The 26,961-nt window shown below is 34.9% G+C and overlaps 1 protein-coding gene across 1 annotated transcript in view; it reads right to left on the bottom strand.

The window, feature by feature from the left end:
* Nucleotides 1–26,961, bottom strand: part of CYLC1 (cylicin 1) — a 121,834-nt gene that overhangs the window by 34,499 nt on the left and 60,374 nt on the right. The window contains exons 3-5 of the mRNA XM_025879549.1: nucleotides 24,108–24,148; nucleotides 22,522–22,640; nucleotides 19,213–20,922 (exon numbers count right to left, since the gene is read on the bottom strand). Coding sequence (XP_025735334.1) covers nucleotides 19,213–20,922; nucleotides 22,522–22,640; nucleotides 24,108–24,148 — 1,870 coding nt within the window. The remainder of the gene's footprint in view (nucleotides 1–19,212; nucleotides 20,923–22,521; nucleotides 22,641–24,107; nucleotides 24,149–26,961) is intronic.

Genomic DNA, 26,961 nt, shown 5'->3' with positions numbered 1-26,961 from the left:
AACTATAAGACATTGATGACAGAAATTGAAAAAGACAAATTATAAATAGATATTCCATGCTAATGGATTGGAAGAATTATTATTGTTAATTTGTCCATGTTACCCAAAGCAATCTACAGATTTAACACAATCCTTATAAAAATTCCAATGTTGGGGCGCCTGGGTGGCTCAGTTGTTAAGCGTCTGCCTTCGGCTCAGGTCATGATCCCAGGGTCCTGGGATCGAGCCCCACATCGGGCTCCCTGCTCCACGGGAAGCCTGATTCTCGAACTCTCCCACTCCCCCTGCTTGTGTTCCCTCTATCGCTATCTCTCTCTCTGTCAAATAAATAAATAAAATCTTAAAAAAAATTTTCAATGGTATTTTTCACAGAAATAGAACTAACAATCTTAATATTTGTACGAAACTATAAAAGATCCTGAAAAATTAAAAAGTAATCTTTAGAAAAAGGAATAAAGCTGCAAGTCTCATGCTACCTGATTTCAGACTATACTATAAAACTACAGTAGTCATAATAGTATGGTTCTATGGCCCCAAAACAGACAACAAGATCAATGGAGCAAGACAGAGAGATCAGAAATAAACCCAGACACATACAGCCAATTTAGTTATGACAAAGGAGCCATGAATATTAAATGAGGAAATGGCAGTGTCTTCAATAAATGGTGTTGGGAATACCAGAGTCACATGCAGAAGAGTGAAACTGGACCACTATCTTACACCATATACAAACAACTCAAAAATGATTAAAGATTTAAATGTAAGACACTAAACCATAAAACTTTTAGAAGAAAATATAGACAATAAACTCCTTGACATTAGTCTTAGTGAGTTTTTTTTTTTTGGATTTGACTCCAAAAGTTATGGAATAATAAGTCACAGGAATATAAGGCACAGCATAAGGAATACAGTCAAGTATACTATAGTAGTGATGTATAGCAACAGATGGTAGCTATGCTAGTGGTGAACATAGCATAATGTAAAAAGTTGTTAAATCACTATGTTGTACATCTGAAACTGATATAACATTGTGTGTTGATTATATTCAAAGAAAGTAAAATCTCACACACACATACATGCTACAGTGTAATTCAGCCATTAAAGAAGAAAATCTTGTACTGTGTATGAAACTTGAAGGAATTATTTCTAAGTGAAGTAAGTCAGAGATAGACAAATACTGTATGATTTCACTTATATGTGGAAAATTAAACAACAACAACAACAAGAGGATGGATACAGAGGACAGATTCGTTGTAAATATGTGGAGCCTGGGGAATGGATGAAGTAGGTGAAAACAGTTAACAATTACAAACATCAAGTTATAAACAATTAAGTCATCATGATGTAATGTACATCATGGTGACCATAGTTCATTATATTGTATAGTGTATTTGACAGTGCTAATAGAGTAGACCCTAAAAATTTTCATCTTAAGAAAAAATTTCGTATTATATATGGTGATGGATGTTAACTAGATTTATTGCGATGATCATTTCTCAATATATCCAAATACTGAATCATTATGTTGTATATCTGAAACTATTATAATTTTATAGGCCAATTATATCTAAGCAAAAAGAAAAAAATAGAATGGGAAACAAATTCTCTAAACATTACATCAGTTTTTTTACCTCAGTAAGTGAAGTATAAAGAACTTTTCAGGAGAAGCCTGGGGATATGGCAGAGTAGGAGGAACCTAAGCTAACTTTGTCCCACTGATACACCTAGATAACAGCCACATTAGTGCAATCAACCCAGAAAATGACCTGAAGACTGGCAGAACAGACTCTCCACTGTTAATCAGAGAGAGGAGGCCACATAGAAAGTGGTAAGAGAGACAGAGACCTGATCGAGAATAAAACTCACAGTAAGTCTAACCACAAATGAGAGGGACACTACAAGCACAAAAAGGGGAGACGAACAGACCCCACATCAGGCACTCCAGACATGAGAAACCTTCACTGGGAGTATGAGTTCCCAAAACATTTGACTTTTAAAACCAGTGGGGTTTAAGGTCAGAAGTTTTTACAATCAGTGGGGCTTAACCCTGGATACTTTAAAAATAAGCTGGCTCAGCTCTAGGAAAGCCTGAAGACAATAGGAATCTGAGTCACTGCCTGTAGAGAAACAGCATAAAAAGCAACCCTACTGAGATACAGCATAGAAGCAGCAATTTGAAATGTGCCTGAGGCATAGGGGAAGGAAACTTATTTATTAATTTCAGAGCACGCACTAGAGGGGCAAGAATACTAAGAAACTTCTTCAAGAACAAAAGAGGTGGCAGGCACCATTTTCCCCTATACCCCCAGCATAGATGCCCAGACATCTGCAGGAACCAGTGCAAACACTCCCCACAAAGCTTGTAACACTGCACACCCCACTCCTGTGTTCTCCTGTAGATCTTCCCCATTTAACCCCCAAATTCAGCTAGAGTCCCTACAAAGTGGCTCTAGCCAGGTCTCATCTTGCAATCAGCCCTGGTAGGGAAAGGTACCTAGCTGCTAAGATCATACCCCCTACCCCAGCATCGTCCTGCAGACTTACCCTATCCAACCCATCCCCCTTGGCAGGAGTCCCTACAAAGTGGTGCTTATTGTGTCTCATTCTGGAAGAGGACCCAACAGTGACCAGCACCATTCCAAAGTGACTCTTGTCTTAAGGATAGGGGAATGTAACCACACACACTAGTTCTATTGCAGCCTCAACAATGGGCTGGAGCAAACATCTGATCTGATTGCTAGCCCTGATCTGATTGCTAGGCCACCAAGAAAACCTCAGAGGGGAAGCTTAAGGAGAGAGCCCTGTAGTTTAAGGTCATTGCAATCCCCACAGTCAAACTGGGGACAAAAATCTGGTCTGAATATAGGTACCAACAAAAGTCTCTCAGGGGAAAATGCAGGAAGAACAACCTGCAGTTCAGTGTGACCACAGCCCTGCCTGGCAAACAGAGTTTGATCCAATTACAAGCTAAAAGCAGCCCCAGACTGGTCCTCAACTGGACAGGGATCAAAACTGCTAACTAAAGGGGGTCATTGTAGCTGACTGAACTGAAAGCAAACATGGCTCGACCACAACAGTAGGGTTCATACAACACACATTAGAGACATCCTTGAAGGGCTTCGTTCTGGTGAAAAGGGGACTTTGCACTACAGGGCACTACAGGACATTTTCTTCATAACATCACTACTTTCAAAGTCAAGAGATACAGCTGACTTTCCTAATACATAGAAACAAACACAGGGATTTAGACAAAACTAGGAAACAAAAATATATCCCAAATGAAACACCAGAACAAAATCAGAGCAAAACAGCTAAATGAAATGGAGATAAGCAATATGCTTGACAGAGAATTCAAGGTAATGATCATAAAGATACTGGATTTCAGAAAAGAGTGGAGGATGTCAGTGAAGCTTGACAGAGAATTCAAGGTAATGATCCCAAAGATACTGGATTTCAGAAAAGAGTGGAGGATCTCAGTGAAACTTTAAACAAAAAGAAAATATAAAAAGGAACCAATCAGAGGTGAAGAACTCAATACTTAAAATTAAAAAATACACTAGAGGGAAAAGTAGTCCAGAGGAAGCAGAAAAAAAATAATAAAAATGAGCACAGGGTAAGAAAGCTCAGTGAAATCATCAAGCTTAACAATATCTGCATTATAGAAATCCCAAAAGGAGAGAAAAGAGATAAAAGGGCAGAAAATGTACTTGAAGAACTAATAGCTGAAAAATTCCTGAATCTGGGGAGGGAAACAGAAATCCAGATCCAGAAACACAGACAGTCCCCCAAAAAATCAACCCACAGTGGTCCACACCAAGGCACAGAATGATTAAAATTGTAAAAAGCAGGGATAAGAGAGAATTTTAAAAGGAACAAGAGAAAAAAAAAACAGTTACATACAAGGAAAATCCCATAAATCTATCAGCTGATTTTTCAGCAGAAACTTTGCAAATCTTGAGAGTGGTATGATATATTTAAATACTGACAGGAGAAAACGTACAGGCAAGAATACTCTATCCAACAGGCTGTCATTCAGAATAGAAGAAGAAATAAAGGGTTTCTCAAACAAACAGAAGTTAAATAAATTCATCACCACTAAACCAGCTTTACAAGAAATGTTAAAGCAAATCCTTGACTAGAAAGAAAAGGCCATATGAAGAGTAAGAAAAATAGAAAAGAAAAAAAAATCATAGGTAAATACAAACATAATAAAGGCAGTAGATAAGACACTTATACAACCAATATGGAGGTTAAAGCACAAAGCAGTAAAATCAATTTTATGTAAAAATTTGTCATATGATTCATAAAATAAAAGAATGCAGTCTTTTTTGAAGATGGCACTGAAGGCTAAGAAGGAAGCCTCTGCCCCTCCCAAAGCCAAAGCCAAAGCCAAAGCAAAGGCTTTGAAGGCCAAGAAAGCGGTGCTGAAGGCATCTGCAGTCACAAAAAAAAGATCCGCATGTCACCTACATTCCCACGACTCAAGACACTGCGTCTGCGGAGGCAGCCCAAATATCCTCGAAAGGGCACCCCCAGGAGAAACAAGCTTGATCACTATGCCATCATCAAGTTCCCCCTGACTACTGAGTTAGCCATGAAGAAAACAGAAGACAACACACTTGTGTTCATTGTGGATGCCAAGGCCAATAAGCACCAGATCAAACAGGCTGTGAAGAAGCTCTACGACATTGATGTGGCCAAGGTCAACAGCTTGGTCAGGCCTGATGGAAAGAAGAAGGCATATGTTCGATTGGCTCCTGACTATGATGCTTTGGGTGTTGCCAACAAAATTGGAATAATCTAAACTGAGTCCAGCTGGCTAAATCTAAATATAAGTTTTTTCACCAAAAAGAAAATGTAGTGTCACATCATATACATAAAACATGAGGGGAAGTAAAAATTTAGTGCTTTTAGAATGGGTTCAAACTTAAGCAACCATCAATTTAATATAAAATGCTATATTCATAGGATGTTATATATCAACCTAATGGTAACCACAAATTAAAAACCTGTTAGAGATATGAAAAAAGAGAGAGAGAGAGAATCCAAGCATATCACTAAAGAAAACCAGCAAACCACAAAGGAAGAAAGCTAAAGCAGGAAGGAACAGAGAAGAACTACAAAAACAGTCCTGAAGGAAGTAACAAAATGTCAATAAGTACATACCTATCAATAATTAATTTGAATGTATATGGACTAAATGCTCCAATGTAAACCTATAGGGTGACTGAATGGATGAAAAAGCAAGATCAATCCATATCCTATGCTGCCTACAAGAGATTTACTTCAGGCTGAAAGATACATTCAGATTTAAAGTGAAAGGATGGGAGCTAAGATGTTGGAGTGGTAGGGGGATCCTATGCTTGCCTTGTCCCTTGAAAAGAGCTAGATAATTATCAAATCATTCTGAACACCCAAGAAATTGATCAGAGGCCTGAGAACAATCTGTACATATAAAGGGAGAAAAAAGGCCAAATTGTGGAAGGTAGAAGCAGCAGGGAGTTGATTTTGGGGAGAAAAAATTGCAGGTGCTGCTGGGGGAAGGATCTCTGATCATGGAGAGAGGAGACAGAGAGAAAGAGAGATAAAGAGAGAAAGCAGCATGTAACAGATTGCACAAGAAAAACTCTTCCTTGAAACCATTGCCTGGGAAAAGGAGAGAGGTTGATTATCACAAGTTTTTACAAGCAGGGGAGCTCAAATTCTGAAGTTTTAAAAGTTCAGGCCATCACCCGGGTCATGTGGGCTTAGTGGTCCTTATGTGGGGAAGGAGGGCAGAGGCCCAAATCAGAAAGCATGGTCTGAGGATCTCATGGGATCTCTCTCATACACCAGGAGAAAAAGTCCCCTTCTTAAAGTGCATTTGGGAGAGGTGGCACTGCCTCTCAGGGATCAAGAGACAGGTGGGCACAATTTAGTGACCACATTAATTAGCATAGCAGCAGAGGCACCTGCTGAAGGAAACTAACCTGGAAGCCAGCTTTTGGCTGTGTTTTACCATAAGCTCCCAGGCCCTGCATGGTCATGCGATTGCTTATCTGGGACAAACCTGCACCAGCAACAGCATGGGGAAACCTCCCCCAGAAGATCAGCATGGGTCTACACCACTCTAGGTCCCTAAAATTTGGAGTTTTTGAAACCCAGCTGTGCACCTGAGGAAAAACACAGGAGCTTTGCACCACCAGGCAGGCAGATGGCACAGACACAGTGTGAAAGCAGGGTTCTGATGGAAGTCAGGGACACAAGAAGGGGAGATTGTATGCTCTTCTGTGAGGGCTTCCTGAACAGCTTCAGGCTTAAACTGTCCTGTCTGGGGACAAGATAACAGTGTGATACAATTCCCCCTGCCCCACCCATCAGCACTGACAGACTTCAGTGTTCAATACTGTGCCCCTCAGTGGAGGCTGGAGCCATTTAACTAACCCCCACCTCACTGCTCCCTTCAAGGTGCATCTTTACTAGGGCAAGTCAGCCTGATAAGAGCAGTAGGCCCCTCCCCCAGAAGACCAGCACAAACCCCCAGATGCACCAAACCTACTGATCATAGAGTGCTGCAAACTTCAGCTCTAGTGGAAATAAGGTCAGGCTTATTTTAATAAGCAGACAAAAAAAACTATTTAAAACACCACACACTGGACAAGGTCCAAATACTCCCCACTGTTATCAAGGAGAAACTCTGCAGAGGCCTGACCTGAGGGAAAGAGAAGCCAAAACAAAACAACATAGCGAACACTCTGAATGACCTCCTGAAGTGCAAGGCCCTGGACACTATAGGATCTCTTCTTAACATAGCCATTATTCTCAGGAGTAGGAAATTTAACAGGCTTTCCTAACACACACACACACACACACACACACACACACACACACACACACTAAAAACTGACCTAGACAGAATGCAAAGATGGAGGAATTTGCCCCAAAAGAAAACATGAAGAGGTCATGGCCAGTGATCTAATCAAAACAGATATAAGTAATATGCCTAAACCAGACTTTAAACAATCTTAAGGATACAGGCTGGGCTTGAGAAAAGGATAGAAGACATGAGAGAATCCCTTCCTGCAGGAATAAAAGAACAAAACACTAGTCAGACTGAAATTAAAAATGCTTAATCAAGATGAAAAACTGACTGGATACAATAACAATGAGGATGAATGAAACAGAGGAAAGAATCAGTGATATAGAAGATAAAATTATTGAAAATAATGTAGCTGAAAAGAAGAGGGAAGAAAAGTATTGGATTAAGAAGGTAGACTTAGGGAACTCAGCAACACCATAAAGTATAACAACATTCATATTATAGGAGACTCAGAAGAGAGGGGAAAAGGGGCAGTAGTTTTATTTAAGGAAACAATAGCTAAAAACTTCCCTAGTCTGGGGAAGGAAACAGACATCCAAATCCAGAAGGCACAGAGAAATCCCATCAAATGCAACAAAAGCAGGCCTACACCAAGATATATTGTAGTAAAATTTTGGAAATATAGAGATAAGGAAAGGATCCTGAAAGCAGCAAGGGAAAAGAAATCCCTAACCTACAAAGGAAGACAAATCAGATTTACAGCAGATCTTTCCACAAAACCTGACAGGCCAGAAGAGAGTGGCATGACATATTCAATGTGCTGAATGGGAAAAATATGCAGCCAAGAAGACTTTATCCAGCAAGACTATCATTCAGAATACAAGGAGAGAAAGTTTCTGAGACAAACAAAAACTAAAGGAGTTCTTAAATGCTAAGCCAGTTCTGCATTAAATATTGAAAGGGACCATTTGAGTGGGAAAGAAAGACCGAAAGCAACAAAAACTAGAAAGGAACAGGGAAAGTCTCCAGAATCAGGGACACTACAGTCGCTGTAATAAACGAAATGGCACTAAATTCTTATCTATCAATAAGCATGCTAAATGTAAGTGGACTAAATGCTTCAATCAAAAGACATAGTGTATAAGAATGGATAAAAAAAAATAGGACACATCTATATGCTAAGAGACTCATTTGAGACCTAAAATCACCTCCAGATTAAATATAAGGGGATGGATAAGCATCTGTTATGCTAATGGACTTCAAAAGAAAGCCAAAGTAGCCATACTTAAAACAGACAAACTAAATTTTAAAACAGACTGTAACAAGAGATTAAGAAGGGCACTATATAATAATAAAGGGGTCATTCCAACAAAAAGATCTAACAGTTGTAAATATTTATGCCTCCAATTTCGGAACATCCAATTATATAAATCAATTAATAACAAACATGAAGAAACTCATTGATAATAATACAATAAAAATAGAGGATTTTATCATCTCACTCACAGCAATGGTCAGATAATCTAAATAGATCAACAAGGAAACAAGGGCTTTCAATGACACTCTGGACCAGATGGAATTAACAAATACATTTAAATCATTTCATCCTAAAGCAGCAGAATACACATTCTTCTCTAGTGCACATGGAACATTCTCCAGAATAGATCACATTCTGGGTCAAAAATCAGGCCTCAACAAGTAGAAAAAGACTGAGCTCATATGACGCATATATCCTGACCACAGCGCAATATACCTTGAAGTAAAACACGAGACAAAATTTGGAAAGAACACAAATACATGGAAGTTAAAGAACATTCTATTAAAGAATGAATGCGTAAACCAGGAAACTAAAGAAGTAATTTTAAAAAATACATGGAAGCAAATGAAAATGAAAACACAATAGTCTAGAACTTTTGGGATGCACCAAATACAATCATAAGAGGGAAGTATATAGTATTGCTATATATACCTACCTCAAAAAGAAGAAAAAATCTCAATTTTGCAAACCTAACCTAAAAACCTAAAGGAGCTAGACAAACGACAACTGAAGACTAAAGCCAGTAGAAGAAGGACAATAATAAAGATTAGAGCAGAAATAAATGATATACAAATAAAAACAGTACAAAAAATCAATGAAACTAAGAGCTGGTTCTTTGAAAGAATTAAAAAAATTTGATAAACCCCTGGAAAGACTTATCAAATGGAAAAGAGAAAGTGCCCAAATAAATAAAATCATGAATGAAACATGAGAGATCACAACCAACACCACAGAAATACAAAGAGTTATGAGAACATTATGAAAAATCATATGCCAACAAAATAAGCAATCTGGAAAAAAAGGAAAAATTACAAGAAACATACAAACTACTAAAACTGAAACAGGAAGAAACAGAAAATCTGAAGAGACCCATTAACAGTAAAGAAATTTAATCACTAATCAAAAATCTATCAACAAACAAAACTCCAGGGCCAGATGGCTTCCTAGGGGAATTGTACAGTCATTTAAAGAAGAGTTAATACCTATTTTTCTCAAACTGTTCCAAAAAATGTGGAAATGGAAGAAAACTTCCAACCTCCTTTTACAAGGCCAGCAATACCTTGATTCCAAAACCACACAAATACCTGAATAAAAAACAGGAATACAGGCAAATATCCCTGATGAACATGGATATAAAAATTCTCAACAAGATGCTAGCAAAGTGAATCCAACAGTATATTAAAAGAATTATTCAACAAGATCAAATGGAATTCATTCCTGGGTTGCAAGGGTGGTTCAGTATTGGCAAATCATTCAATGTTATAAACCACATCAATAAAAGAAAGGGTACAAAACACACAATGCTCTCAATAGATGCAGAAAAATCATTTGACAAAATACAGCATACATTCTTGATAAAAGCTCTCAATAAAATAGGGATAAAGAGAACATTCCTCAACATCATAAAGGCCATATAGAAGAGACCCACAGCTAATATCATCCTCAATGGGGGAAAACAGAGCTTTTCCTTTATGGTCAGGAAAAAACAAGGGTGTCCACTCTCACCCACTATTTAACATAGGACTGGAAGTCTTACCCTCCACAATCAGACAAAAATAAAAAAATAAAATGCATCTGAATAGGCAAGTAAGAAGTCAAACGTTCACTATTCACAGACATTATACTTTATATAGAAAACACGAAAGACTCCACCAAAATTTACTGAAGCTGATTCTCAAATTCAGCAAAGTCGTAGGATATGAAATCAATGTAAGAATCCTTTTTCATATGTACACACCAATAAAGATTCAGCGGAAAGAGAAATTGATCTCATTTACACTCACACCAAAAACGATTATATACGTAGGAATAAACATAACCAAAGAGGTAAAAGATCAATGCTCTGAAAACTATAGAACACATATGAAAGAAATTGAAGAGGACACAGAGAAATGGAAAAACAGTCCATGCTCATGGATTGGAAGAGCAAATATTGTTAAAATGTCCAAAATCTATGCATTTAATGCAATCCCTATCAAAATACCATCAGCATTTTTCATGGAGCTAGAACAAACAATCCTAAAATTTGTATGGAACTCAAAAAGATCCTGAATAGCCAAAATAATCTTGAAAAAGAAAAGCAAACCTGGAGGCATCACAATTCCAGACTTCAAGCTGTATTACAAAGGTGTAGTGATCAAGACAGTACAGTACTAGCACAAAAACAGACACATGGATCAATGGAACAGAATAGAGAACCCAGAAATGGACCCTCAATTCTATTGCCAATTAATCTTTGACAAAGCAGGAAAGAATATCCAGTGGGAAAAAGTCTCTTTAACAAATGGTGTTGGGAAAACTGGACAGCAACATGAAGAAGTATGAAACTGAACCACTCTTATGCCATAAACAAAAATAAATTCAAAATTGGTGAAAGACCTAAATATGAGACAGGATACCATCAAAATCCTAGAAGGGAATACAGGCAGCAATTTCCTTGTTCATAGCAACTTGTTACCAGACATGTCTCTGGAGGCAAGTAACAAAAGCAAAAATGAACTATTGGGACTTTATCAAGATGAAAATTTCTGGGGCGCCTGGGTGGCTCAGTTGGTTAAGCGACTGCCTTCAGCTCAGGTCATGATCCTGGAGTCCTGGGATCAAGTCCCGCATCAGGCTCCCTGCTCGGCGGGGAGTCTGCTTCTCCCTCTGACCCTCTTCCCTCTTCTGCTCTCTATTTCTCATTCTCTGTCTCTCAAATAAATAAATAAAATCTTTAAAAAAAAGATGAAAATTTATGCACAGTGAAGGAAACAGTCAACAAAACTAAAAGACAACCTAAGGAATGGGAGAAGATATTTGCAAATGACTTATCTGATAAAGGGTTAGTACTCAAAATCTATAAAGAACTTCTCAAACTCAACACCCTAAAAATAAATAATCCAGTTAAGAAATTAGCAGAAGATACAGACATTTTCCAATGAAGACATACAGATGGCTGGCAGACACATGAAAATATGCTCAAAATCACTCATCATCAGGGAATACAAATCAAAACCATGATGAGATACCACCTCACACTGTTCAGAATGGCTAAAATTAACAACACAGGAAACAACAGATGTTGTCAAGGATGCAGAGAAAGGGGAACCCTCTTAAACTGTTGGCGGGAATGCAAACTTGTGCAGCCACTCTGGAAAAAAGTACAGAGGTTCCTCAAAAATTTAAAAAAAATATAACTGTCCTATGACCCAGCAATCACATTATTAGGTATTTATGCAAAAGTTACAAAAATGTTGATTCAAAGGGCTATATGAACCCTGATATTTGTAGCAACATTGTCAACAATAGCCAAATTATGGATTGAGCCCAGATGTCCATGGATATATGAATGGATAAAGAACAGGTGGTATATAGTGAAATATTACTCAGCCATTAAAAGGAATGAAATCCTGTTATTTGCAATGACATGGTAAGTGAAATAAGTTAGTAAGAGAGAAACAAATGCCATATGATTTCACTCATATGTGGAATTTAGGAAACAAAACAGATGAACATAATGGAAGGAAAAAGAAGAGATAGAGGGAAAAAAAAACCATAAGAGACTCTTAACTATAGAGAATAAACTGAGGGTTGGTGGAGGGTAGCTGGGCAGGGATGGGCTAATCAGATGATGGGTATTAATGAGGTCACTTGTTATGATGAGCAGTGGGTGTTATATGTAAGAGATAAATCACTAAATTCTAACCTGAAACCAATTTTAGATTTATGTTTACTAACTAAAATTTAAATAAAAAATCAAAAAAAGGAAACTATAAAGAAAGGATGGGAAATTATTCATAGTGTCAATGGAAGGTAAAAGAAAGCTAGGATAGCAATATTTAGAGTTGACAAAAGCAACTTTAAAACAATGACTGTAATAAGAGACAAAGAAGGACACTATAGAATAAAATGAATGAGTCAACAAAAAATAACAATTGTAAGTATTTATGTACCAAACGTGGAAACACCCAAATAAATAAAGCAATTATTAAGATATATAAAGGAAGAAAATGATGCTAATGCAATTATAGTAGGGGACTTCAACACGCCACTGATATCAGTGCATAGATCATCCAGACAGAAAATCAACAAGAAAACAGAAGCTTTGAATGACACATTGGTTCTAACATATATTCAAAGAACATCAACTAAAAACAGTGGAATACCCATTCTTTTCAAGTGCACATGGAACACTGCCCAGAATAGATCACATTAGACCATAAAACAAGTCACAACAAATTCAAAACCATTGAAATCATATCATGCATGTTTTCCAACCCCAACATTGTGAAACTAGAAATCAACGAAAAGAATAAATTTGGAAAGAACACAAATACTTGGAGGTTAAGTAACATGCTACTCAACAATGAATGGGTCAACCAGGAAATCAAAAGAGCAAATCAAAAAATTCATGGAGATAAATGAGAATGGCAACATAATGTTACAAAATCTTTGGGATGCAGCAAAAACTCTTCTAAGAGGGAAGATTATAACAATACAGGCCTATCTCAAGAAGTAAGAAAATCTCAAATATAAAACCTAGCCTTACACCTAAAGGAACTAGAAAAAGTACAAAGCCCAAAGCCAGTAGAAGGACAGAAATAATAAAGATTAGAGGAAATATAAATGAAATAGAGCCTAAAATAAAATAGATCAGATCAATGAAACTAGGAGCTGGTACTTTAAGATGGTAAAAAGAATGATAAACCTTTAGGCAAACTCATAAAAAAAGGAAGACTTACATATCTATAATCACAAATGAATGAGTATAAATGACACCACAAAAATACCAAAGATTTTAAGAGAATATCATGGAAAATTATATGTCAACATATTAGACAACTGAGAAGAAGAAAAGGATAAATTCCTAGAAACATATAACCTCTGAGGAATGATTCGGAAGCAAGAGAAAATGTGAGCAAACCAATTACTCAATGGCTTGAGTAATTCAATCAATGAAATTGAATCAGTAATTAAAAACAACAACAACTAAAGTCCAGGATAAGATGGCTTCACAGGTGAATTCTACCACATATTTATAGATGATATAATACCTATTTTTTTGAAGTATTCCCAAAAAAAAGGGGGGGTGGATGGAAAGATTCCAAAATCATTCAAGGAGGCCAGCATTTCCTTAATATCAAACCCAGATAAAGAAAGTACAAAAAATGAAAACTGCAGGTTAATATCTCTGAAGAACATAAATGCAATAATCTTCAACAAAATATTAGCTAACCAAATCCAACAACCATTGAAAACATCACTCAGCACAATCATGTGGGATTTATTCCTGTGATGGAAAGGTGGTTTAATATTCACTGATCAATGTAATACACCACATTAGCAAAAGAAAGTACAAAAACCATGTAATCATTTCAATAAATGCAAAAAAAAGGATTTGAAATAATACAGCATCCATTCATGGAAAAAAAAAAAAACTCTTCAAAAAGTAGGTTTAGAAGAAATAAACCTCAACATTATAAAGGCCAGTATGAAAATCTCACTGCTATCATCATACTCAATGGGGAAAAACTGAGAACTTCTCTTTTAAGATCAGGAACAAGACAAGGATGTCCATTCTCACTACTGTTATTCAACATTGTACCGAAAATCCTAGCCATAACAATCAGAGAAGAAAAATAAATGAAAGGCATCCAAATCAGTAAGGAAGAAGGAGAAATTTCCCTATTTGCAAATGACATGAAACTACCTATTAGAAAATCCTAACGACACAACCAACAAAGCTACGAGAACTGCAATAAAGTTGCAGAATACAAAATTAATACCCAGAAATATGTAGCATTTCTAGACACTAATAATGAAATAGTAGAAGAAAAATTAAGAAAACAATCCCATTTATATTGCACCAAAAAGAATGAAATTTCTCAGAATAAACTTAACCAAAGTGGTAAAGGACCTGTGCTCCAAAAAGTATAAAACATCAGTGAAAGAAATTGAAGATGACACAAACAAGTGGAAGAATATTCCATGTTCATGAATCAGGAGAACAAGTATTGTTTAAATGTCCATACTACCCAAAGCAATCTACAGATTTAATTCAATCCCTATCAAAATACCAGTAGCATTTTTCACAGAAGTAGAACAAAGAATCCTAAAATGTGTATTGAACCACAAAAAACCCTAAATAGCCAAAGCAATCATGAGAAAGATAAACAAAGCTGGAAGTATCACAATCTCAGATTTCAAGATATACTACAAAGCTGCAGTTATCAAAACAGTATTTTACTGGCATAAGAATAGACACAGATCAGTGGAAGAGAATACAAAGCCCAGAAATAAACCCAGGATTATATGGTCAATTAATCTAGAACAAAGGAGGCAAGGATATACAGTGGGGAAAAGTCTCTTCAACAAATGGCGTTGAGAAAAATAAACAGCTACATGCAAAAAAATTTTTTTAATTGTACCACTTTCTTACACCATATGCAAAAATAAATTCAAAAAAGACTAAAGACCTAAATGTGAAACCTGAAACCATAAAATTCATGTAATAAAATATAAGCAATAATCTCTTTGACATCAGTCATAGAAACATTTTTCTAGATATGTTTCCTTTGGCAATGAAAACAAATTCAAATTTAAATTATTGGTACTATACCAAATGCAAATTTTTTGCACAATGAAGGGAAACATCAACAAAACAAAAAATATACCCCACCAAATGAGGGAAGATATTTGCAAATTATATATCTGATAAAGGGTTAATATCCAAAATATGTAAACAACTTATACAACTCAACATCAAAAAATAATCTGATTAAAAATAGGCAGAAGTCATGTATATTTTCCAAGGAAGACCTACAGATGGTGAAAAGAAACATGTAAAGATGCTCAACATCACTAATCATCAGGGAGATGCAAATCAAAACAACAGTGAGATATCACCTCACACTTGTCAGAAAGGCTAAAATCAAAAAGATAAGAAATAACAAATTTTGGTGAAGATGTGGAGAAAAAGGAATCCTTGTGCACTGTGTATGGGAATGCAAATTGTTGCATCCACTGTGGAAAATAATAGGGATATTTCTCAAAAATTAAAATCGAATTACTATGGGATTCAGTAATTCCACTACTTGGTATTTACCCAAAGAAAACAAAAATACTAATTTAAAAGATATATGTACCCCAATGTTTATTGCAGCATTGTTTACATTATTCAAGATATGGTACCATCCCAAGTGTCCTTTGACTGATTAATGAAAAGAACTGGTATATTTATATAATGGAATATTACTCAGCCATAAAAAAAGAAATGAAATCTTCCCATCTGTAAGAACATGGATGGACCTACAGCATATAATGTTAAATGAAATAAGTCAATCAGAGAAACACAAATACCATATGTTTCGCTCATATGTGGAATTTAAAACCAGAAAAAAATTGACAAAAACAGATCCTTAAATATAGAGAATAAACTGGTAGTTTTCAGAGGGGAGGTGGGGGGATGGGTGAAATAAGTGAAGGGGATTAAGAGTACATTTATCTTGATGAGTACTGAGAAAATATAGAATTTTAAAATCATTATATTATATACCTGGAACTAATATAACATTGTATGTTAATTATACTTGAATTAATTTTTTTCTTATTCATGATTCTGAATCATGGCATGCTTTACCAACATAATTTCAAAAGTGAATTATTTTAATCCAGGAATATAAACAGAAGTGACCCTGAAACATGGCATTAGCCTTATGGTTCTGTTATGAGAATCATTAAGATTCAGGAGTGGTAAGAGTATGGTTCTTTGAGCCTATACTAAAAGAGACCAAGATCCATTAACACAGTTTGCTCATAAATTCCCCAGACAGGAATGAGAAATATATATGTATCCTTTTGAGCCTTCCACTTAGAATGCATGGTTCCCTTTTGTGACTCCTCACCCCCTTTTAATACGCCTTGTTTTTGTTCATTTTGAAGGAGTAGAAATGCTTGGAAAAACAGATGTCATAAAGTCCACTAGTGTCATATGATCTGCAGCTCTTTAAAGAAACCATATTCTTAACCAATCAAATATATCCCATGTGCTGCTTTTGGAACTTTGAATACAGGAGTGAAAAAACAAATAAGACTCACTGTCTGTATGGAGCCTATATTCTTATTGTGAATACAATTAATGAACAAATGAATAAATATGGAATTTTAAATAAAGATGCAGTCTATGAAGAGAAATAAATAGGGTTCAGGCTTAGGAGACTGGACACTTCCTGGGGAAGGAGATGACATAGGATATGGCAACCAGGGAAAGTTTCTATGAAGAGATAACATTTAGCCTGAAATAGTACATGGTGAGAATTTTTAGTCATGAAAAGATCTGCGGAGGAGCAGTCCAAGCCGAAGAAACAGCATACATAATGCCTTGGAAAAACAAAACAAAACAAAACAAAACAAAACAAAAAACAGTCTTGGTGCTTATGAGAAACAAACAAACAAAAAACAAAAAATGCTAGTTTGGCTAAATTATGTAAGAAAAGTGGAAAAAGTGGTACAAAATGAGGGTGGAAAATAGGTAGGGTCTAGATAATGTAGGCATTGAAAACCAAGGTAAGAAGTTTGCGTTTTATTCTGAATGTAATGGAGAACTACTGGAGTGTTTTGAAGCAGGAGAGACTAGAGATAGCAAGACTACTTAGAAACTCTTGCAGTATTTCAAGAAAGATAATGATTGAAACTCTTAAAGTCGTAGTAGTTGAGATGCAGAGACATGGACAGATTCAGGATATATTTTGGAGGTAAGCTAAAGAAGTTTTACTGATTGATCATATGTGGGGGATGAGGAAATGGATGGAATCACAGATGATATCCAGGTTTTAAAAGATCAAATGGGTATTTACTAAGATGGAAAAGACTGGGGAGGTATAGATTTGGAATGGTTTGAGAGTTGTTATGTTACTTTTGAGATGCCTAGTAGACTTCACACTGAAAACTTCAAGTAGGTGGTTAGATAAAGGAATTTGCACTTCAATGGAAAAATCAGAGCTAAGCATATTAATTTTGAAGTAATTAAAACATAGATGATATTTAAAGCCATTGGATTAGATGGATTTACCAAGAGAGGGTTGTAGATAGAAAAGGTCAGGAATCAAGTCTTAGGTCATTGCAACATCAAAGATGAGGAAGAGGGGGATACAATAAAGGTGGCAGAAACTACCAGTAAGTAGGAAGAAAACATTATAGTAGAGTCCTAGAAATCAAGTAAAGTACATATTTTTAGAAGGAGGGAGAGGTTATTTTAAATGATGTTGGATTGTAGAATAAGATGAGAGAGGAGAAAGAAATGGATGTGGCCACAAGAAGGTATTTAGTAAATCTTGAAAAGAGCAGTTTCAGTAGAGTGATAGAGATGGAAAAGCCTGACTATATGGTAGCTATGCATATGGAAGCTTATTAAAGAGACTTTGTCTGAATGTAAAAAAGCTCATAACTTACCCTGAAAGGTTTTCTTTTATAATTAAAATCAATCCATGTCCTCAACCTGTTTTCTTATATTTTACTTATTTTTTTCATAAACACTTATGGAAAATAATCCAGCTACTTGGGGGTCTTTCTTTTCCTTTGCCTTAAAATTTATCCACCAATACATTTTTATTTCTTGTAAAGCTTGCTGCCCTAATGGCTACTCACCCATTGATTCAGCCTCTAAGACTTACCATTTAGCAACGAAGTCATTAATCAGTTTTGGATTTAAAGTCCAGACTTTCTGACAGAAGTGGAAAAAAAAGATATCTAAATAAAAGTAGAAAAGTATATGAAGAGAAAAATGGGTATATATATATATACATAAAATTTTATTATAAACCAAGGATAGAAAAAACTTGGAATAAAAAGTAAAGGGAGATCCCTATGAGATTAGAAGAGGAAGTAGAAGCCCCTTGAGAAGAAATCAGCCTAAGAGAACAGGGAGGAAGAGGGGGAAGGGAGGAATTTAATTAACATGAGAAGCTCAAGGTTAAGACTCAGCAATATCTATAGAAGCTCTGAATTTAGCAGAACACAGGGCATCAGCCCTGTCATGCTGAGAATTGACAATAAACACTGTGAAAGCAGAGGACACAGAGGTTGATGCCCAGAAACCATGCAAATGAATTATGTCACAACCAAAGATCAGAAAGAGCCAGTAAGGGTGGAGAAGATGGGGAACAGGAGCCCCTACATTCAAATTGAGATGTCTACCTAAGCTTCCCCTTATAGCCAGATTTTGGAGGAAGGGGGATGAAAAAGGAGATCCTCTGGAGAAAAGAAAAAAAAACAAATTTACAGAGCATTTACTCTCCAAGAAAGCAAATTAACCTGAAAGAGATTGTTATAAACCAGAAGGGATCTAGTTACCCCTGACAAGTTAACTTATTTCCCTGATTATCAGTAAGAATGATGACTTATAAAGAATTTTAGTTCAGCTATAGATTAAATAATTTAATTTGCATATTTGAATCCTTCTATGTTATGTTTTTACTGTACTATGTCTGGATTTTGGTTGAGTTTTTACTATATTCAGCAACTTCTTAGGAAATGTCTTTCTATCTCATTAAAATCTGCCCCTATAGAAGTTTCAGTCAATTTTCATTTTTTTATTCCTTCTTAAGAACATTTAACCACTCTTGTAATTGTATTCTCTTTACAAATAATTTTAAATGTTTTCTTAAGTCACAAGCCTGTTCTCTGTTTCAGTCTAAATATTATTCTTAACTTTTTGACATTTGTTTTTCACTCAACTCTTTTGAGTCCTTTTGAATTATTCTTTCTTATATGTTAGTCCCTAACTTGTCAATATTTCAGTAGAATTGAACTACTCTTAAGGAAAATATAAATTCAACCTTTTAAAATATTTTTCATTTTTAGTCAATTTTTTTCCTAAAAAACACAGTAAACATACCAAAGGAGCATATCTTGGTTTTAGAGGTGCAGGGGGCATCTTGCACCGACAGAGACGTTTGATCTTGGGTGATGGTAGAAAAGGCTCACAAGGAGGTAGTGGTGGTCTTTCTCTTGATGGAGGGACTCTACCTGTACCTGCTTTTTTTCCTTTTTCTTTGAATGTAGTCTTTTTGGATGACATTTTGAATTCTCTCTTTAGTTCCAGTGCTTCCTTCTTTGAATCGGTAGATGTGGCATCTGATTCATCAGCAACTCTCTTTTTAGCCCCAAGTTTATATAGTGACTCTTCAGATTCAGCATCTGAAATTTTGAATGTCTCAGGCTTCTTTGAGTCTTTCTTGGAAGATTCATCAGATTCTGAATCAGTAGACTCTATGCCCTTCTTTGCATCCTGTTTCTTGGCATCTTTCTTTGAATCTTTCTTTGTCTTCTTTGAATCATACTTATCCTTCTTTGACTCCCAATCAGATTCAGTTTCAGTAGACTCTTCAGACTTCATTGCAAACTTATTTTTGTCATCTTTCTTTGAATTTCTCTTATACTTTTTTTCATTTTTTTTATCCTTTTTTGAATCCCATTCAGATTCAGAATCAGCATCAGTAGACACTACGTCCTTCTTGGCATCCTTTTTCTTGTCATCTTTTTTTGAATCTTTCTTATCCTTCTTTTCATCTTTCTTCCAATTCTTTGTCTCCAATTCAGACTCAGTTTCGGTATCAGTAGACACTGCATCCTTCTTTGTATCCTTTTTATTGTCACTTTTCTTTGCATCTTTCTTAGCCTTCTTTGAATCTTTCTTTGCATCCTTTGAGTCTGCAGATTCTGCATCGGTAGTCTCTGTGTCTTTTTTTTTTTCATCTTTTTTCTTGTCACTTTTCTTTGAATCTTTCTTAGCCTTCTTTGGCTCTTTCTTTGCATCCTTTGAGTCTACAGATTCTGCATCAGTAGACTCTGTGTCTTTCTTTGCATCCTTCTTCTCTTTCTTTGGACCTTTCTTATCTTTCTTTGCATCTTTTGAGTCTACAGATTCAGCATCAGAGCTATTCTTTGCATCCTTTTTTGTGTCCTTTGAAGGCTTCTTTGAATTATTCTGAGAGTAATTCTTTAACCACATATCACATTTCATAGATTCAGCACCAGACTCCTCTAAATAGAGTATGAAATCCATATTTGAACTATTTTTTGAACAAGTCTGTGATCTGGCATCAGAATTGTTCTTTGAGTCTTTAGAATCCTTCTTTGCACATATGAATTTGTTATCTGTCTCCATGGAATTCTTCGAATCTCTCTTATCTTTTTTTGGATACATCGAGACTGCTTTAAAATCACTGGATTCTGGGTTTATTTCTAATTTGGACTTTGAATCCTTAGATAGTTCACTTTTACGTGATAATTTTGATGGAGTTTTATCTGCTTTATTTCCTCTTTTAAGTTTCTCATCATTTACCATTTTAGATTCTGTAGTTGTTTCATGTGGGCCTTTGTTTTTCTTGGAATTTCTCTGCAAAGTTCTTCCTTTTTTGTCATCTTTGGACTTTTTAGATTCTCCATATTCTGTACGGGCTTTAAGAGTATAAGGATTTCTGAATGGAGCCTGTCTCTTGACAGTTAAATAAACAGATGGCCTTTGGGAAATTTTTTTTAAAGAATGCCTTATCCTTATATAATCTGGCTTCTGAACTTCTTCTAATTTTTTTTTGTCGTGTCTCTGAAAAGATCAGTTAGAATAATGATAAAAGTTTTTAAATAAGTTATAACATTTTAATATTGAAACATGAAAATTGTCTATTTTTTCATTAACCATCTACTTAAAATGGAAAAAAAATAGTTTCAACATTCTATGTGTGTTCTGTATGTGAGATAACTCCATATTAGAAACCAAATGACTTTAAACCTTAGGATTTTCTCAATGCTTATATAGAGATTGGAGCAAGCCCACAGTGATCCATGAAATTTAAGGGCCCATCCTCACCATTGATAGTGGGTTCCTTTTCAATCCCTATATGGGAGAGATCTTTTGAATCATTTTGTGCAACTTTCATCCCCAAGTTAACTCAGAAGTAAGCTGATGCCCTTGTAGTTTGTCGTGACGATTCTTGTGATAACTGTAGGCTTCAGGCCTTGGTCTGATTTTTACTCCTGCTTTCAACATCTCTGATCAAATCAAGAGCCCGAGAGCCCTAATGTGAATTATTTCTCAAAACAAGGACATAAAATGAAACAAATATCCGATCCTATTAATTTGTGTAGCGGTAGTAAAATTTTGTTTAAGTCTCAACCCCAAATCTGTCAAATCTAGACACATATACTAATTTTGCACTTATCTTTTATAGTCCTTTAACTATTCAGTAGGGACATCACCAGTCAATGAAATGGCCTTATAGAATTAAAGGAGGACCATGAAGAGAAGCATGAAACTTGGATCATTACAGATGTAATGAATGACACTTGAATAAATGCATTGACTTAACTCTGCTTTGGGTGATGCTTTTAAAACACATTTTGATATTACGATGGGTGATATCAGATTTCATTTAAATCACAGTAGTTAAAATAACACAAAGAGTAGGAGTGGAAAATAGAGAAAGATTTGATGTTCCCTTTCAAACATCTCCATCATCTTCTCTATTTGTAAGCTAGTTTTTCCTTTTCCTTATTAATAAGATAATGGCACTTAATAACAGAGGTAGAGAATTTGAATGTCCCAGTATCTAGTATCCTGAGTGCCAGATTAAAGAAAATGGAGAGGCCCTGAAACCTCATAAACATTGGTTCATATTCTAAGATTCAGTTTAGATGTTTTTGCAAATGGTAACCATTTCCTGAGAGATCCCACTGGTTGCAGCATTAGGTTCTGTAGCTTACATAGCCTAATAGCTGTATAATGCCTTTGAAAAGGAGAATTATGTATAAATAAAAGTTTATTTTTTTTAATATTTTTTTAAAGATTTTATTTATTTATTTGAGAGAGAGAGAGAATGAGAGATAGAAAGCACGAGAAGGAAGAGGGTCAGAGGGAGAAGCAGACTCCCCGCTGAGCAGGGAGCCCAATGCGGGACTCGATCCCGGGACTCCAGGATCATGACCTGAGCCGAAGGCAGTCGCTTAACCAACTGAGCCACCCAGGCGCCCTGTATAAATAAAAGTTTATCTGAAACAGATGGGGGTAATCTGTTGTACAGGGAATTATAAACTTAAAAATATCTGCTTCCAAAAAGAAGTGAAATTCAAATTACATATTTTTAAATTTATATTTATATATTAAATAATCTTAGATTTAGTTAAAAATGACATTTTCAATACTTACAGGAACTGAGATTTGTGATTGTGAAGGTCTTGATCTCTTTTTTCTACCTGGCTGGAGTGGTTTGGGAAATGTCAAAGTAAAATAATCTTGACTCCATAATTTTCTGCTTGATTCATTGACTAAAATGAGTGCGAACAATGAACAATTTGCAGTTAATAGACTTTTATCAACACTGAAATATTCTTGAGTAAGAAATATATTGTTTCAGATAAGTTATAACTTAAAATATAGCTTTTCCCTCTGGAGTCTATAGTTTATTTACATATCAGTTAGGGAAAATAAAAGCTGATTTCTCCATTTAGGGCTAAATTATGTGTAAGCTTACATTTGCAATTTTATTTTCTAGATTAAACTAGTTTTCACAATTTTCACTTAAATCACAGTAGTTAAAATAATACAAACAGTAGGAATGGAAAACAGAGAAAGATTTGATGTTTCCTTTCAAACATCTCTATTTTGGTTTTTCTTTATGTCATTTTGGTTCTGTGGCAGACAATATGTTTTCTGTAGTCCCCATGAGAGCACAATGCAGAGCATAGTCAGTAAAGTCTCTATTGATTAAATCTTATAATTTATTTTAGTGCTGCTTTGACCTCAATGACATCCAAGCCACAGAAATTAAGGCTACAAACCCAAATCCTGATTTTAGTTCAGGGAACCCTATTTAAAGAATGGCATATACACCTTTGAAGGCATCCAGAATAAAGTGATCAAACTATGTGGAAGCTCTAACATCAAAAGAAGAAATGATGAGATAACTCAGAATAGTTGTCCTGGAGATAAGGAGACTAATGAGAGATGTGATCACTACATTCAAATATTTAAAGAACTGTTATATGAAAGTGTAGTAGCAATAGTAATAACAGAATAGCTGCAACTGCTAACACTTACATAGTGCTTACTATTTCTCAGACTGTTTTAAGCACATTTAATTTTCACAACAACCCTTTGAATTAGATATAATTTGTAATTGCTTCCATTTTATAAATGTACAAAAATGAAGCACTGAGAGAAGTTAAATTGTTTGCTAAAAATCATAAAGTGGAAGAGCTGAGATTCAAAGACAGATAGTTTGGCTCAGAGTCCGTGCTCTTAATCACAATGTTAGAGAATTCTATGTATTTCCTAAGAGGACTAGATCCAGTGGGTAAAAGTTGTATCAGTGCAGGCAGATATCAGCTCAATATATAAGGAGAACTTTCCTTAAGTTGTAGCTGTTCAACAAAATAAAATGTCCACTTTCATCATTTTGACTCTTTTTTCTCTACTTTGAGTTTTATAATTGTGGATTTTAAATAAAAGGAAAACTTATGCAATTAAGGTCGGTTTTTATAATGAGGAAGAACAAACTCTTTCCTTTAAAATAGCTAGTACAAACCCACATCAAGGTCAGAAATATTTTAAACACACACACATTTCAACACACATACACATATACACATACGTATAGGTTTTTTTAAATATTAAGAAAAAAATCAGGGCACTTTATGGTGTATAAAATTGAACTGATGATACTAGTCCTTTGTCCCTAAAATAATTTTAAATATAATCTAAATAATATTGAACTTTAAAGACTCAATTCTTACTTGATACGGAATTATCATTTGTTCTGATGTTTATTTCTTGCCTGTTAAAAAAAAGTTTCAATTAAATTTGTGCTATAGTTAATAATAACTAATAATAGTAATATGTCAATAATAACATAATATATTTTATAATATGATATAATATAATATACCAGTAAGAATGCCTGGTATCAAAAAGACAAAAAATAAGTGTGAGGATGTGGAGAAAGGAAACACTTGAACATTGTTGCTAGGAATGTAAACTGCTGCAACTACTGTGGAAAACAGCATAGAGGTTCCTCCAAAAACTAAAAATAGAAGTACCATAAGATACAGTAATTCCACTTTTAGATATTTACTTGAGGAAAACAAAAAGATTAATTAAAATAGATATATGAACCATTCTGTTTACTGCAGCATTATTTATAATAGCTAAGATATGGAAGCAACCCAACTGTCCATCCATAGATGAATGGCTAAAGAAGATGTAGTATATATATAATGGAATATTACTCAACCATAAAAAAGAATTAAATCTTGCCATTTGCAGCAACATGGATGGACCTAGAAGGTAATATGCAAAGTAAAATAAGTCAGATATATAAAAATCATATAGCAAATAAAAAATGCTATGTGATTTTACTTATATGTGGAATCAAGAAAAAAAACAATGAATAAACAAAAATAGAAACAGACTCTTAAGTACAGAGAACAAGCTGGTGGTTGCCAGAGGGGAAGAGAGTGTCAGGATGAACAAAATAAGTAAAGAGGATTAAGAGGTACAAAATTTCCATTTTAAATAAATAACAGGGATGAGATGTATAGCACAGGGAATATAGTCAATAATATTTTAATAATGTACTATACTGACAGATGATAACTGCACTTATTGTGGTGAGCACTGTATAATATATAGAATTGTTAAATCACTATGTTCTACACCTAAAACTAGTATAATATTGTATGTCAACTATACATCAATAAAAAAGTAACATAAATTTTAAAACATGCCAAAATACTATATTTCCTATGTATTATTCGATATTGTAATAAATAAACAGAGTTTGCATTATAAACATTGATAAACATATAATAAAAATACTTTAAATTTGTACTATGGGTAAAAATAATAATAATATTGTTAATAAGGCTTCAATTGTAACACATTGAGGATTTTTTAGTGTAGTTGATGCAATTTTACATTAGTTTCAGTTGTACAACATAGTGATTTCACAAGTTTATTTATTTATTTATTTTTTTTAAGTATGGTATTTTTTTAAAGATTTTATTTATTTATTTGACAGAGAGAGAGACAGTGAGAGAGGGAACACAAGCAGGCAGAGTGGAAGAGGGAGAAGCAGGCTTCCCGCCGAGCAGGGAGCCCAATGCGGGGCTCGATCCCAGGAAGCTGGGATCATGACCTGAGCCGAAAGCAGAAGCTTAACAACTGAGCCACCCAGGCGCCCCTGTGATTTCACAAGTTTATACATTATGTTATGTTCACAAGTGTAGCCGTCATCTGTTCCAATACATTACTTTTACAATATAACTATTATCCTTATGCTATCTATGCCTTTTATTACCATGACTGTCAACAATCACTTCCCTGTATTTATAGGTCTGATTCTGCTTTTTGTTTGTGAATTTATTTTTTGAGATTCCACATATAAGTGAAATTATATGGCATTTGACTCTCAGCCTGATTTATTTCAATTAGCATAACCCATGCTGTCTAAAATGGCAAGATCTCATCCTTTCTTATGGTTGCATAATAGTCCAGTCTGTGTGTGTGTGTGTGTGTGTGTGTGTGTGTGTGTGTGTGTGTGTATCATCTCTATCTATCATCTATCTATCATCTATCATCCATCTATTTATCTATCTATCTATCCATTTATCTATCTATCATCTATCATCATCATCTATCTATCATCTATCATCATCTATCTATCTATCATCATCTATCTATCTACCTAGTCTTGACTTAGGGGACATATCTAGAAAAATTTTGCTCTGGTTGATGTCAGAGAAATTATTGTCTGTGTTTTCTTCTAGGATTTTTATGCTTTCAGGTCTCACATTTAGGTCTAATCCATTACGAGTTTATTTTTGTGTTTGCCGTTAATAAGTGGTCCAGTAACATTCTTTTACATTTAGCTGTCCAGTATTTCCAGCACTATTTATTGAAGAGACTGTCTTTTGCTTATTGTATATTTCTGCCCTTTTTGTTATTTCTGGGCTCTCTATTTTTTCCATTGATATATATCTATTTATGTGTCAATACCATATTGTTTTGATTACTAAAAATTTGTGGTATTTCTTGAAATCTGAAATTGTATTATCTCTAGCTTTGTTATTTTTTTCTCAAGATTGTTTTGGCTATTTGGAGTCTTTTATAGTTCCATACAAATTTTAGTATTATTTGTTCTACTACCGTGAAAAATGTTGGCATTTTGATAGGGATTTCCTTAATCTGTAGATTACTTTGGGTAGTGTGGACATTTTAACAATATTGGTTCTTCCATCCATTAGCATAAAATATCTTTCAATTTGTGTCATCTTCATTATCTTTCATCAATGTTTTATGGATTTCAGAGTATAGTCTTTCACCTCCTTGATTAAGTTTATTCATAGATATTTTATAATTTTGGGTGAAAATGTAAATTATGCTTTTTTAAAATATCTCTTCCTACTACTTTGTTATTAGTGTTTAGAAATGTTACTGATTTTTGGGTATTTTGTATCCTGCAACTTTACTGAACACATTTATCAGTTCTAGTAGTTTTTTGATGGAATCTTTCAGATTTTTATTCTATATTCATGTCATTTCCAAATAGTGAGAGTTTAACGTCTTTACCAGTATGAATGCCTCTTATTT

Source organism: Callorhinus ursinus, unplaced genomic scaffold, assembly GCF_003265705.2.
Source record: "Callorhinus ursinus isolate GAN/ISIS: 27379988/994484 unplaced genomic scaffold, GSC_fseal_2.0 scaffold40, whole genome shotgun sequence".
In the NCBI taxonomy this organism is placed as follows: domain Eukaryota; kingdom Metazoa; phylum Chordata; class Mammalia; order Carnivora; family Otariidae; genus Callorhinus; species Callorhinus ursinus.
Note: the sequence above shows the minus strand (reverse complement) of the source record. Positions and strands in the feature narration are given on the sequence as shown.